General features: G+C 39.5%; 2 protein-coding genes across 2 annotated transcripts in view; one reads left to right on the top strand and one right to left on the bottom strand.

The window, feature by feature from the left end:
- Window positions 1-14,920, bottom strand: part of UBE2I (ubiquitin conjugating enzyme E2 I) — a 471,577-nt gene that overhangs the window by 73,027 nt on the left and 383,630 nt on the right. The window lies entirely within an intron of this gene.
- The window catches only part of LOC138177511 (zinc finger protein 397-like), a 90,619-nt gene that overhangs the window by 55,582 nt on the left and 20,117 nt on the right, over window positions 1-14,920 (top strand). The window contains exon 6 of the mRNA XM_069108713.1: window positions 1,929-2,886. Within this exon, the coding sequence (XP_068964814.1) occupies window positions 1,929-2,886 (958 nt within the window). The remainder of the gene's footprint in view (window positions 1-1,928; window positions 2,887-14,920) is intronic.

Raw genomic sequence — 14,920 nt, 5'->3', positions numbered from 1 at the left:
ATTATGTATCTATAGTTCATCAGCCTTCTGCTGAGAGGCACATGTTTTACCAGCCATCCCCTGAATTCAGGTCACTCTGCTGCTCATAGTTCTGAAATCCTTCAGTCTTGTTTTCCTTTAAGCAATAGCGATCATGGAGTTGGCTTCTCAGGCTATTCTGATCATCTTTTATGATATAATAATGTTCCATTATTTTCATAGGCCACATTTTGTTCACTTATTCTTCAGGTGATGGGTACCCATTTGTTTCAAGTTCTTTGTAATAATAAAAAGTGCTCTTCTGAGTATTTTATATATGGGGCCATTCCCTCTGTCTTTGGCTTCCTATGTTCTGATCTGTCTCTTCCTTTCTTATTGTCATAGACTGGTTCATTTTTGTGCTACATTGTCCTCTCTGCCAGACACCTTTTGCCTGCCTCCATCATGTGGCACCTATGTTTTCACGCTGTTTCCTATTACCATTTCCTCTAGATTGGTATACTGTTTGTGAAAGCTCACTGAAACATATATGTTTTCATATTTTTAAAGTTATTTATAGTTTTCAACATTCACTTTCATAAGTTTTAAATTTTCTTCCCCTCCCTTCCTACTCCCTCCCTGAGATGGCATGCAATATGATATGGCTCTACACATACATTCCTGTTAAACACATTTTCACATTAGTCATGTTGCATAAAATAATTATAATAAATGGGAGAGACCATGGGAAAGAAAAAACAAAACAAAACAAAAAACAAAATAGTCTGCTTCATTCTGCATTCCAATTCCATGCTTCTTTCTCTGGATGTGGATGGCATTTTCCATCATGAGTCCTTTGTAATTCTTTTATGTCCTTGCATTTCTTTTTTTTTTTTGGGGGGGGGGAGGGCAGGGCAATTGGGCTAAGTGACTTGCCCAAGGTCACACAGATAGTAAGTGTGTCAAGTGTTTGAGGTCGAATTTGAACTCAGGTCCTCCTGACTCCAGGGCCAGTGCTCTATTCACTGCGCCACCTAGCCACCCCAAAATTGGACAGACATTTTTTTTCTTTTCTTTCTTTTTTTTTGTTTTTTGGTGGGGGGGAAGGTAGGGCAGTTGGGTTAAGTGACTTGCCCAAGGTCACATGGCCATTTCTTTTGTTAAGTGTCTGAGGCTGGATTTGAACTCAGGTCCTCCTGACTCCAGGGCTGGTGCTCTATTTACTGCACCACCTATCTGCCCCTAGGTCCTTGCATTTCTGAGAAGGGTAAAATCTATCAAAATCAGTCATCAAACACTGTGACTGTTTATGTGAACAATGTTTTGGTTCTGCTCACTTTATTCAACATCAGTTCATGTAAGTACAGGATTTTCTGAAGTCCGCCTCTTCATCATTTCTTATAGCACAGTAGTATTCCATTACATCCACATACCACAACTTGTTCAGCTATTTCCCAATTGATGGACATCTCCTCAATTTCCAGTTCTTGGCCACCACAAAAAGAGCTCCTATAAATTTTTGTACATGTGGGTCTACTGTATTCATATCTTGCACAGCATATAATTTAATTTTGACTACTCTATTTCTAAGAGGCAGTGGGACTTCGTTGAAATGGTGATAGATTTAGAATCTGGATTTTAATCCCAGCTCCACTATTCACTAACTAGGTGATGCTGATCAAGTCATTTAATCTCTCTTGGCCTCTGTAAAAGAGGAAATTGGAATAGATTGTCTGTAAAGAGCCTTCCCACTCTAAATCTCTGATCTTATCACCTCTCTTATTCTTCCTTTCCTAATATGTAAAAATAGGATAATCATACTTCCTGCTTATTCAAAGGGTGGTTGTAGTAACCAAAAGAAGTTATGTATATAAAAAATTTGAAGATGTGAGCCCTTGTTAACAATCCTTTTAAGAAGGTTCTTTTCTTTCAGCACATGTGACATTTGTATTTTCTGTTGATCCTTTCAGATTTTGAGACTAGTACCAAGTGGTCCCTTCTAAAGCAGGAATTTTCTGAAGAAGTGGAGTCACAGGAGAAGAAATCTGGAAGATTCCCAGTGGATGTTGCAAAAGGAGCCAAGATTGGAGAAGCCTGTGAATGTGAAGACACTTTAGACATGCAACAGGGAAACGAAATGGAGAAAGTAGATGGATCCCTTTCCCAGGATGGAAATTTTGTGGTAGTGACCATCCCTTCTGAAAAAAGTCCCTTAGGAGAGAATAGCCATAAATATGAGTGTTTGTGTAGTTGTCATTTGAACTCAAACCTCGTTATACAACATAAAATTGCAGCAGGAATGAAAGCCCATATATCTGCTGTAAATGACCAAAACTCCAGACAGAATTCATATTCTAATGTGCATCAAAACAATCAACCTGTCAGAAAACCTTATGAATGTAATGAATGTGAGAAAACCTTTAAGCAGAACTCAGATCTTAGAAAACATCAGAGAATTCATATGGGAATAAAACCCCACAAATGTACTCAGTGTGGAAAGGCATTCAGTCAAGGCTCTGTTCTTAGGAAACATCAAAGGATTCATACAGGAGAAAAGCCCTATATGTGTGGTGAATGTGGAAAAGCCTTCAGGGGGAGCTCAGACCTTATTCAGCATCAAAGAATTCACACTGGAAATAAACCTTATGAATGTAGTGAATGTGGGGAAGCTTTTCGTAGGAGCTCACACCTTGTTCAGCATCGAAGAATTCATACTGGAGAAAAACCCTATCACTGTAGGGAATGTGGGAAAGCCTTCAACCACAGTTCTTCCTTTAATCAACATCAGAGAATTCATACTGGAGAGAAACCCTATGGGTGTAATGAATGTGGGAGAACCTTCAGTCAAAGCTCATCTCTTACTCAACATCAGAGAATTCATACTGGAGAGAAACCCTATGAATGTAAAGAATGTGGGAAACCCTTCAGGCATAGATCGGCCCTTATGAAACATCAGAGAGTACACACCAGAGTTTAACCTTGTAAAGATTTTGAATATGAGGAATCTTCAGGCAATTTTGCTGTTACTAAATCTCAGAAAATGCAGCCTGGGATCAAAGTCCCATAATGTAGCTGTGAGCTCATCAAGGGCAGAGCTTAATTTTGTCATATTGTGTATGGCTGTCACCTGAGTTCCACGTGCCTATGAAACCTTTCTTAAGGTTTCTTTTGTGATTGACTAATCTTTGTTTTTATTTGTTATTTAAGGTATTTGCTGTAACTTTTGTTAATAGTTATCTTCTAACAGGGAGGGTATATGATTTTTGCCACTTCAGAAAGGATGGAATTTATATCCCAGGAAAATGAAGATTGTACTTCAGGGGATCAGGACAGGTTTGGGTGATTAGTGACTGGTCTTTCAGATGTAGGCTGCTGAGTTCTCTGAAATGAATTGGGGGCAACTTTTTAAGGATATCTAAGCAGACAGTTACTGGCCTACGGGACAGTAGGATGGCAACTATTTATGGTTCATAGTCATTTTGACCTCTAAGAAGAAGTGACTAGATCTTGAGGGATATTAACAGATATGCTGATATCTGTTAATGATTACCACTACCACGACCTTCTTCCCTTAGCCAGAAGAGGTCTTGAGGACTGTTGTCTTGCGATCCATACCCCTCAGTCTGTCTGGCCGATTGGGACATCTCACTTCCTTAGTACATTCTTCAGGGTTAGAATGGTTAAGGTCATTCTGTTTTCTTTCAAGTTAGTGCTGAAAAACCTTGATGTAGAAGAGAAGTTACTGGCTCAGTTCCTAGAATAGGTACGTAGTCTGTGGTCACTCTAGGCCCTTCTGGCCTCTTAGATTGCATAGAAGATGCTGCTCAGCTTCTTTGTCCCAGGAAAGCCCAGTTTTCTGCTGTGCTGGGGGTTTGGTTTGAATGACTTAATTTTTCCTGATTTGTGAGTCTATAGACTTTTCCAGCTACAGTGTTGGAAAGAGATTTTTACTTTGTACCTTTCTTTGATCAGTTAGTGCCCTGAAAACTATTGCTACAGAGGACTAGGTACATAGGTATACTGTGTGCACATATGTGTTGTGAGCACGTTTATCTTTTTGGCAACCCAGTATCGAATTGGCTCCCAGCATCGTTATATGATACTACTTTTCATTCCATCCTGCTTTATGACACCAGTTAGGGCAGATGTAGCCCTGGAAATCTGGAAGGAGGTGCTTTGGTAACCATATAAACAGAGCTCAACTTGGACAAGCTATGCAGTTCAAGGATGGGCCACCAGCATGGATGCAGTGGCATCTGATCATTTCTGAACTCAGGTGTGGAGAATGAACATGGGGCAAGCATCCCTTCTACTAACCTAGGGAAATAGCATCATAGCCATTTTGTGATGGAATGGTCAGCAGTCTCTGATTGTAGAAATAGTTCTTTTAGACCAATTAAACCAGATCATTAGTCCCTGTCCAGGACATGAAAATATCAAGCAGTGGTCTAAAACAAAAAGACTAAAACCTTGCAAGGGTTATGGCCCCAAGACTCAGTCACTGTACAACTTGAAGGAAGCACTGTGGTGTTTTGATGGTGGGATAGAAGGTTGATGACAGCTGGAGTATATAGTAAGAACTATTAGGCCTAGCGTTGAGATGGGAGGGAAGGCAGTTTAATCCTAAGAGCTATTAATCTAGCTCCTGGACATAAAATTTTATGATACACATTTTATTTTTATTTATTTATTTTGTAAAAAAAAATTTTTTTTTGCTTTTTGGAGGGCAATTGGCATTAAATAACTTGCCCAAGGTTACATGGCTAGTTTTTTTGTGTGGGTGTTAAGTGTCTGAGGCCGGAATCAAACTCAGGCCCTCCTGACTTTGGGGCCAGCCCTTTACTCACTGCGCCACCTAGCCGCCCCTTATTTTGTAAATTTTTTATTCTTTTTTTTTTGCTTTTTTTGGGGGGGAGGGCAAGTGGGTTAAGTGACTTGCCCAAGGTCACATGGCTAGTTTTTGTGTTAAGTGTCTGAGGCCGGATTTGAACTAAGGTCCTCCTGACTCCAGGGGCTGGTGCTCTATTCACTGTGTCACCTAGCCGCCCCAATTTTTTATTCTTTTTAAACTTAAATACAAAACAAGAAAAGAAAAAAAAGAACATTTCCACATATACAGCAGAACATAAGAGAAGATTCAGTACAAAATAATAAATTTCCATTTCAAGAAAACCTGTGTAATAAATAGTACACATTGTCTTCAAAGCTCCCCCACTTTGCTTCCTTATAGATTTTTTTTTCTGCTGTGTACTTTTTTTTTTTTAAAGCAATCGGGGTTAAATAACTTGCTCAAGGTTACATGGCCAGTTATTTCTGGGTGTGGTGCTAAGTATCAGAGCCCGAATTCGATCCCCAGGTCATCTTGCTGTGCTACCTGGCCGCCCTCTGCTGTGTACTTTTTACTTTTTTATTTCCTTCCTCTCCTCTTTCCCTCTAACGTAGGCTACAGCTCAACACCAATATACATATACATAGATACAGATACACACACACATACCCCCTACATAGAGATATCAATAAACTTACACATATATACTATGCATATTTCCACTTATCTCTTTCTCTTGAGATGGAGAGCATCTTTCTTCATAGGAGCAAGTCTTTCCATGTTTTTTCTAAGTCAACCATCTTATCATTTCCTACATCACAGCCGTATTCCAACACAATTCCATCCTATTTGAGAGAGTCCATCAGACTTTTACCCCAATTTTCTGCATCTTATCCTTGGCTACATTGATTTTATTTATACAAGAAAATTTTAATTTAAAATAATTGAAATTATCCATTTTACTCTTTAGTGATGTTCTCACCTTATAATATAGTTTAAGGTCTAACATTGCTGAGTCTCCTTCCATTACATCTTTTTTCACTGTCTTTTTTGAAATTCCTTACCTTTTCATGTTCCAAATTAATTTTGTTACTCTTTTTCTAACTCAGATTAATTTTTTTAGTAATTTAATTGGGATAGCTTTGACTAAATAGATTAGGCTAAATTGTCATTTTTTATCATATTGGTTTCCCTACCCATGGCCAATAAATATTACTCCAGTATGATATATATTTTAGACACTGGGTGAAGCTGGACTGGCCAGGCCTCTCCAAAGGCATGTGATTTTTCTGTGAAGAGACATCAGATAAGGGTAGAGTTTGAGATTAAGAGAGGCAAGGGACCTATAAATCTTAGAGAAGTCATAGAATCACTGAGCCTAAGAGTTCAGCACCTCAGAAACTAGTCTTACTTTTTTTTTTACTTGGTTTTTAAAAAATTTTTTATATATATATTTGAATATTTGATTTTAAAACTTTGAATTCCAGACTCATTCCCTTCCTCCCCCGCCACCCACCCCCCACTGGGAAGATAAGCAGTCCAGTATAGGTTGTACATGTGTGGCTAATGCAAAACAATAACATAGTAGATATATTGTAAAAGACTGACTACATTTCCCTCCCTCCCATCCTACCTCCCACCCGCTCCACTCCCTGCCCTGATCCTGTCCCTCCTCAAAAGTGGGTGCCTCCAACCTCCCTCCCCCCCAACCTGCCCTCCCTTCCATCATCCCCCCTCTCATCCCCTTCTCCCCCTACTCTCCTGGAGGGTGAGATACCCTATTTAGTGTGTATTTCATTCCCTCCTCAAGCCAAATTCAATGGGAATAAGGTTCACCCATTCCCTTTTGCCTTCCTGTTCTTGCCCTCCATTGTGACCATTTTCCCTTGCCTCTTCTATATGAGATAGTTTACCCCATTCTGTCTCTCCCCATCTCCTCTCATATTCCTCTCTCACCTCTTAATTTCACCTCTTAAGTATCATCCCTTCCTGTTAAATTGGCCCTGTGCCCTCTATGTATACCTGTAAACATGTATACACGTATTCACATATGTATTCATATGCCCATATACCCTCATACATAGACATATATATTTCTATTCCCTTCAACTACTGAGAAAAGTTTCATAAATTACAATTATTGTATTTCCATGTAGGAATGTTAATAGTTCAACTTTGGTAAGTTCCTTATGATTTCTTTTCCCTGTTTACCTTCTCATGCTTCCCTTGCTTCTTGTATCTGAATGTCAAATTTTCTATTCAACTTTGGTTTTTTTCAGCAAGAATGCTTGAAAGTCCTCTATTCCACTGAATGACCATATTTTCCCTGAAACATGATACTCAGTTTTGCTGGGTAGGTGACTCTTGGTTTTAATCCCAGCTCCTTTGCCCTCTGGAATATCATATTCCAAGCCCTTCGATCCCTACTAGTCTTATTTTCACTACAACATCCATGACCAGTCTCTGAAGACCTCTAGTCTGAGGTGACCCCTTCAACTTTGGTATAGATCTGATGTTAGGAAGTTTTTGCTTTTTTATATTACATTTCTGCTAATGTAAATATGTTTTCAGAGTCTGCCCCTGAGGCCAAGCTGTTTAAATCTAATTCTTCTTCCACATGACAGGCCTTCAGATACTGGAAGGCAGTTAGGACACTTCAGTAGATCCTCATGGGCATCTTCTCCAGTATACTGTCTTGGGTGCCCTCTTCTGGACAGGACACATCTTGTCTATGTCCTCAAAAGCTATCGCATCTCCTTGCCTCAGTAGAGGCAACAAGCTTAGACTGGCCAGATTTCATGCTTTATCTTTGATAAAGCTATGCTGGCAGCTAGAATTGAACAGAATATTCCACATGTGGTCCAGCTAGAACAGTGTAGCAGAACCTTTCCTCTCTCAATTGACACCGACTCTGTCTGAAGCTTAGCATAGCATTGGCTTTTTGATTTGCTTTCATAGTGCTGATGGTTATTACACTTGTGTTCCACTGGAACCTCTATGTGTGTGTGTGTGTGTGTGTGTGTGAACTGATGCTTCTCCTTCATCTTATGTGACTCAGGCCATTGTATTATCTTGACAAAGTTATTTGTGTAAACTAATTCTTTTCACCCAACAGGTTAGCTATTCCTCTGCCACCTACAAATTTGATAAACATACCCTCTGTGTCTTGTTACAGAGTATTGACATTGAAAAATGTAAAGCCTAAGTCAGATAGCTGAGACAGTCTGATGGACGTCCCCCTTCCAAGCTCACGATCCATTAATGGCTACTCTTTGGGCTGGTTAGATCCACTAGACTGTACCATTCCATAGCCCACACCTCTCTATCTTGTCCCTAAAGATACTGTGAGAATTATTGTTAAATATTTTGCTGAAATCCAGCAATTCCAGTAAACTACAGCAATCCTCTGATCGACAAGTCTAATTACCTTCAGTAGAGGCAGTGAACTTTAGTGATCTTTGCTTCTCATTCTCAGTGCTTGCAAACTATCTCTTTAATAGAGTTTTAGAACACTTAGGAATAAATCAAGCTCCCAGTGTGGTTTTTGCGGACTCCAATCTCCTCTCTTTTTTGAAAACCAGGCACATTTGCTCTTGTCCCATTACACTCATTTCCAGCTTTCAAAACAGATGACAACTGGAAGACTGAGCTTAGATAAATTAAAAAATCATTTTGTCATGCAAATTTAGGGTGAGTTCTGGTGAATGAAACCCTAGGATGGATTAAAATGTTTTATGACTCAGCCCAGCACATCATAGAAAGGTTTGGGCAGATTAACAGCAGTTCACTCAGAGATGGAGTCCCAGGTTAGCTCCCTCGCCTCCAAAATTATGCCCCATCCTGGGGCAACTTGCCAACTGGTGTCCAGATAAGCAAATGTGAGTCCTGGTTGAAGGCATACTACCTCTGAGTGCCTGTGTTTTTATATATAAGGTGTTCAGATAAAGTGCCTGCTGGGGCAGCTGTCACATTGCTGCTGGAGTGATAGGGACAGGGAACGTGGCCCAGTAGCAAAAGGAGGGTTTCTAAAAATTAACCAGGAAGGCCAGCTCAGGATGAGAAAGTAGAATTGCAATTGTGCTGCATCAGCAAATTGTGGAAGAGTTTCAGCAGCCAGTTCTAAGGAGAACTTTGTGCAGTTAAGGTTTACTTTTTCTATCATTGTGTAACAGGTTTCAGGCCTTCCAGAATAGTGCCATAGTCTGCTGCCCATATATTTGTACTCTTCCCTAAAATAGAAAAAAAGAGAATTGCATAAGTAAATTTCTCAGAATCATTAGAAAGGGGATAGACTGCATATCAGACTACTACCAGAACAAGAGATAATTTTACAAGCAGATCAGCAGTAAACAGTTACCTAATCAAGGAACACCAATTTGAATTGCACACAGTTTTTCACCTAAGATGAGACCAGATAGAATGTGAATTTATATATCAGGAATCCAGGGAAACTGCATTTTAACCCAAGACCTCTTATACTATTCAGCTGAATTGCACATACTATTAAAGGTTCCCTTCCCTCTAAAAATAGGTATTGAGAACACCTACAACTAAGAATCTCCACTGGAAAAAGCAAGCTTCTTTGGAGACTGATATTCATAGCTCTCCAGAGACAACTTCCACGGGTAAATCCTTGGGGGGAAAAATTACAACTACGAATAGCAGTCAATAACAACGTTGGGTTAGCAAAACAGCTGTAAGGCTATCATATTCAGTTCAAAAACCTCAAAGAATTGACTTTGAGTAGAATGGCCAGAAGAAAAGAGATCATATTTGCACTGGGCCTTTTGCTGTGTCAATCAAGCACAAACTAGGACTGAATAAAGCCTAAGCATCCATTCAAACAAGGAAGAGTAAAAATAGGCTCCTGGAGGGCAGGAACAGTTTCATTTGTTTTGTATTCATGGTGAGTGGCACATAGTAGCTGCCTAATAAATACTAGTTTAGGTGGCGCAATGAGTAGAGCACCAGCCCTGGAGTCAGGAGGACCTGAGTCCAAATTTTACCTCAGACACTTAACACAAACTAGCTGTGTGACCTTGGGCAAGTCACTTAACCCCAATTGCCCTCCAAAAAGCAAAAAAAAAAAATAGTTGGACAAGTTTGTTATGGTCTAGAATGATCTCAAGCTCTAGAGGGATTACTTTAGGGGGGGATGAAGAAAAATTCCCCAATTGCAGTCCCCCCCAAGGGGAACCTTAATGTTAGAAGAGTTTGAACTTAATTACTAAATACCTCAGACCTGGGATAGGGTGAGAACATGGAAGAAATAAAGTAGTTCTTTTGACTAGTAACCTAAGGTCACAGCTGCTTGGGTGGGCAGGATGGATAGATAAAGGAACATGTGTGTACTCCATATCAAAAGTGTTGAACAGCATCTGACATTCTCCTGGAGTGAGTCCCCTGTCCAAGGTAAGACTAACCCATTCAATATCAGTCATTGAGCTACTTGTGCAGCCACCAACCTGCTCTCATGTAGTCTCTTAGCTTTCTTTTTTGTGTACAAAAATCGCTGTGTTAAACATCTACTGAAATCTGTTACCTGTACATCATTCATTTCACTTGTGGTTCAATTATTTCAGTTGTGTCTGAGTCTTTGTGACCTCTTTTTTGGGGTTTTCTTGGCAGACTTACTGAAGTTGTTTGCCATTTCCTTCTCCAGCTCATTTTACAGAGGAGGAAACTTAGACAAACAGGCCTAAATGACCTGCCCAGAGTCACACAGCTCACAAGTGTCAGCAGCTGGATTTGGACTCAGGCCTCCCTGACTGCAGGCCTGGCACTCTATCCACTGCACCACCTAGCTACCCACTGTAAAAAAAGGAATTTAAGTTAACCTGGTATGTCTTGGTCTTAATGAATCCATTCTGGTTCCTAATCATTACTGGCTTCATTTCTAAATGCTCATAAACCATTCTTTTAAAAATACATTCTAAAATTTGGCTGGAATCAAAGTCAAGCTCATTGGCCTACAAAGGGTCCTGCAAAGCATGACCCAACACCCAAATCTGACCTGTCACCTGTTTCTGTATAGCCTGCAAGTGAAGCATATTTTTGCATTTTTAAACAAAGTGGTTATAGTTCATTTACATTCTTGTAGTGATCTCATATGACGTTTCTTGGTTCTGGTTCACTTTGTATCAAGTCATGTAAGTCCATGCCTTTTTATTCATCATATCTGTTGTTTCTTAAAGCCCAGTAATATTCTAACTGTAATTTGTTTGGCTGTTCTCCAGTAGATGGACATCTCCCTTGTTTCCAGTTGTTTGTGAGTGAATAAACTGTCAACAGGCTTTATTAAGGGCTTAATATGTGCCAGGCACTCTGCTAACTGTTGGGGATTTTTATTTATTTTTAATTTTTTTTTTAGTTTGCTTTTTGGAGGAGGGAAAGCTGAGCAATTGGGGTTAAATGATTGCCCAAGGTCACACTGCTAGTAAGTGTTAAGTGTTAGAGGTCCTATTTGAACTCAGGTCCTCCTGACTCCAGGGCCTTCTAGCCACCCCGTGTTGGGAATTAAAAATGACACAAAAAAGTCCCTGCTTTCTGGGAGTGCACAGTCTAAATAGGAAGACAACACAAACACATCTATGTACAGACAAAATATCTGTAAATTGGAGCTAATCAACCTTAGTAAGGCACTAGCAATAAGGGGGACAGGAAAGCCTTTTAGAAGGTGGAATCTGAGCTGGGACTTCAAGGTAGGTAAGGGATTGAGTAGTTGGAGATGAAGAAAGAGAATTGTAGGCATGAGGAACATTTGGCTTTTAATATTTTGGTGTATATGGAGCCTTTTTATTAATGACTTCCTGGAGGTATATGATGGGGAGAGAGGCAGCATTTGCAAAAGTGGTAGTGGATTTCTGCCTTTATAGGAGAAGACAACAATTTTTAAAAATTGTATCTTAAAAGATAATTAGAAACAAATAGAAGAAAATATAAATCTTTAATAACTTTAAATACAAATGGATTAAATGACCTAATAAAATGAGAATGACAGATTAGATAAGAAAACAAAACCCCTGGGATCGGGGTTCCAGCCTCAGATACTTAACACCCACACAAAAAAAAGAATTTTCTGGGTAACCTTGGGCAAGTTACTTAACCCCAATTGCTTAAAAAAAAACAACCCAGGGGCGACTAGGTGACACAGTGAGTGGAGTGCCAGCCCTGGAGCCAGGAAGACCTGAGTTTGGATCCAGCCTCAGACACTTTGAACAGAGACAAAAACTAGCCGTGTGACCTTGGGCAAGTTACTTAACCCCAATTGCCCTCCAAAAAACAACAAAAAAAACCCAAATCTGTTGCTTATAAGAAACATCTAATAAAAAAAATACAGAATAAAAATGAGAAAACAGAACACAATTTTTTTTTGCTTTTTTTGGAGGGCATTTGGGGTTAAGTGACTTGCCTGAGGTCACACTGCTAGTTTTGTGTTAGAGGCCAAATTTGAACTCAGGTCCTCCTGACTCCAGGGCCGATGCTCTATTCATTGCGCAACCTAGCCACCCCGATTTTGGATAAATCTTAACAAAGATAAGCAGAAGTATATAAAATTGGAGAAACTACAGCTGAATAGATTTATGATATCTTCTAAATAGGAATGCTAAGAATATATGTATTTCTCAGTACCACATGGAACTTTTACAAAACTGACCCCATATTAGGTTACAGAAATATCTCAAGTCAACATAAAATGAGGAAGTAGTAAATACATCCTTTATAGATCATGTGTGCAACAGAAATCATTACCCAAATAATACTCAGAGGTTTCTCAAGGTAGGAAGCAGGAAAGAGTGGGCCACCCTCCTGAAAAATGGTCAGGGAGGAGAAGCAATTTACAAAAGGAAAGGGTGAAGTTACAAAGCCCTAACAAGGAATTTTCCCCACCCTCCTCCTTACCCTTTTCTTCCACTGGCTGGAAGTTAGGTGTACAATCTAAGCACCGGAATCTACCTCAAGTACCAGAACAAGGAAACAGTAGACCACCCAATGTACATTTGAGAAAGCACTGCTATACTTATTTGGCATATCTTTTGCTGAGGTAGCACTGGGGAGGGTCTCCATTGCTCTAAGTCCCAGATTCCTGCCAGGTCAGGTGACTTCTAAACTTAGGCCTAGTGGATGCTGAAGCCACTCTAAATGTGATTTTTCAGAATGGAGAAACTTCACTGCAAATTATCCCTCACAATCATAATGAAATAAAAATGAGGCAGTTAAGGAACATTAGCAAAAGGCAGAAACACAAATCAAGGCAATGATGAAATCCTAAATAATGAATGAGTCAAAGAACATATTCTAGAAAAAATGATTATGTGAAAGATAATGATATTGGTGAAACTGTAAACCAAAAGTTCTAGGTTGCAGCTATTGCATTCCTTAAGGGGAAAATTTTATCCCTAAAAACACATCACTAAGAAGTTAGAAAGTACACTAGACTTGGAGTTAGGAAGTCCTGAATCAAAATCTATCCTCAGGCACTTAGCAGTTGTGTGACCTGATGAAGTTATTTAACCTCTCTGTGCCTTAGTTTCCTCTTCTAGAAGTGGGAATAATAATAGCATCTATCTTGTGAGGATAAAGTGAGATATTTGTAAAGTTCTTTGCAAACCTTAAGGCACTATATAAATGCTAGTTATTAACAAAACAGAAGAGGCCTCACTAATGGACTGAATATGCCTTTTAAAAATTAGAAAGCCAACAATCCCAAGTGATGAGACATTAATGTGTTGAGCACAATTCCACCTTCCATTCCTCTAATTGATCTGTAAGCAGGAATTTCAGCACGACTCCACTCTTCCCTCCCCTAATTCCCCATCCCCTACTGGGTGTTCCCTATCTCCACCCTTTCTGGGTTCCCTGTACCTCAGCCTAGGAAAAACGGGAGCTCAGGAAAATTCAAATATACACTGACCAATCACTGATTGTAGTTTCAGCTTATGTAACCTGACTATCGTAATCTCTTTAAAAATCTGCCAATTCACTGTCTGATTTTGGTATGTGACCCCGGCAGTCCCACGGTAATAAAATCCACTTCTACTTTTAATCTCGGGGATCTTCTGTCTCGCTCCATTATACCCTACAAATGTTGGAGAAAAGGGCACTTGTGGTGAAGGAAGAGGTCCACAATCTTTGCCAGTCCTTTTCATTTGTAAAAGAGCTACTCTAGGTCTTCCCAAGTCTTATCTTTAGAAAGATAAGGCACAACTGAACCACTCCAAGTTAAATCAGTTGGAATGGAGGAGACTCTGTGGAAAAGATTTACCCTCTGTTATAAAGGAATATCAAAAGAAAAGCTGAATTTTTTTTTTTTGAGGGGAAAAGCAGGGCAATTGGGATTAAGTGACTTGCCCAAGGTCACACAGCTAGTAAATGTGTCAAGTGTCTGAAGCTAGATTCGAACTCAGGCCCTTCTGACTGCTGGGCCTCCGTTCTATTCACTGTGCCATCTAGCTGCCCTGAAAAACTGAATTTTTAAATGACATTGCTAATATAAGTGGGCTGATCTCTCAAAAGAAAAAAAAGTTACTGAATGGATTTGAAAGCAGAATCCAATCATATATTGTTTTCAGGAACCAACAGATCAATAAGCATTTATATACCAAGCACCTTGCTAGGTATAGTACTGTGTGTGCTCATATTTCCTCTGGAGAGTAAATTGTTAAATTTTCAATGTGACCATTTATATCTCAGAAATCAGCAAATTACCAATCAAGGCTTGAATGATAGTTTTATTAATTGTCTAGACTTAAGAAAGTGACGAAAACAAAAACCCACAAAAAAAGCATTGAAGAAAATGTTAATAAGATTTTTAAAAGTATGTTGCACACATTTTTTCCCCCTTAGACAGATGGTTGTTAAACATTTACCAAAAAATCCTTGGATACAGGTTCAATTAATGAGTTTACATTCTAATGGGAAAGACAAGTTGTAACACAGATAACACCAACTGCACCATGTATCAGGCAGGAGTCACAGGAGCTTTTGGCCTCCATCTTCTAGCAGGTTCACTCTTAATTTGGGCAGCCAGAAGGACGGAATCAGAAATATAATAAGGGGTTAATTGCTTTATTCTTCTCAATAGGGTTGCTGCTGATGGGCGCACTAACTTCCACAGCATCCCCTAATTACTAT

Source organism: Petaurus breviceps, unplaced genomic scaffold, assembly GCF_028583685.1.
Source record: "Petaurus breviceps papuanus isolate PSGF00001 unplaced genomic scaffold, PetGlider_PUasm1.0 138, whole genome shotgun sequence".
Taxonomy (NCBI): Eukaryota; Metazoa; Chordata; class Mammalia; order Diprotodontia; family Petauridae; genus Petaurus; species Petaurus breviceps.
Note: the sequence above shows the minus strand (reverse complement) of the source record. Positions and strands in the feature narration are given on the sequence as shown.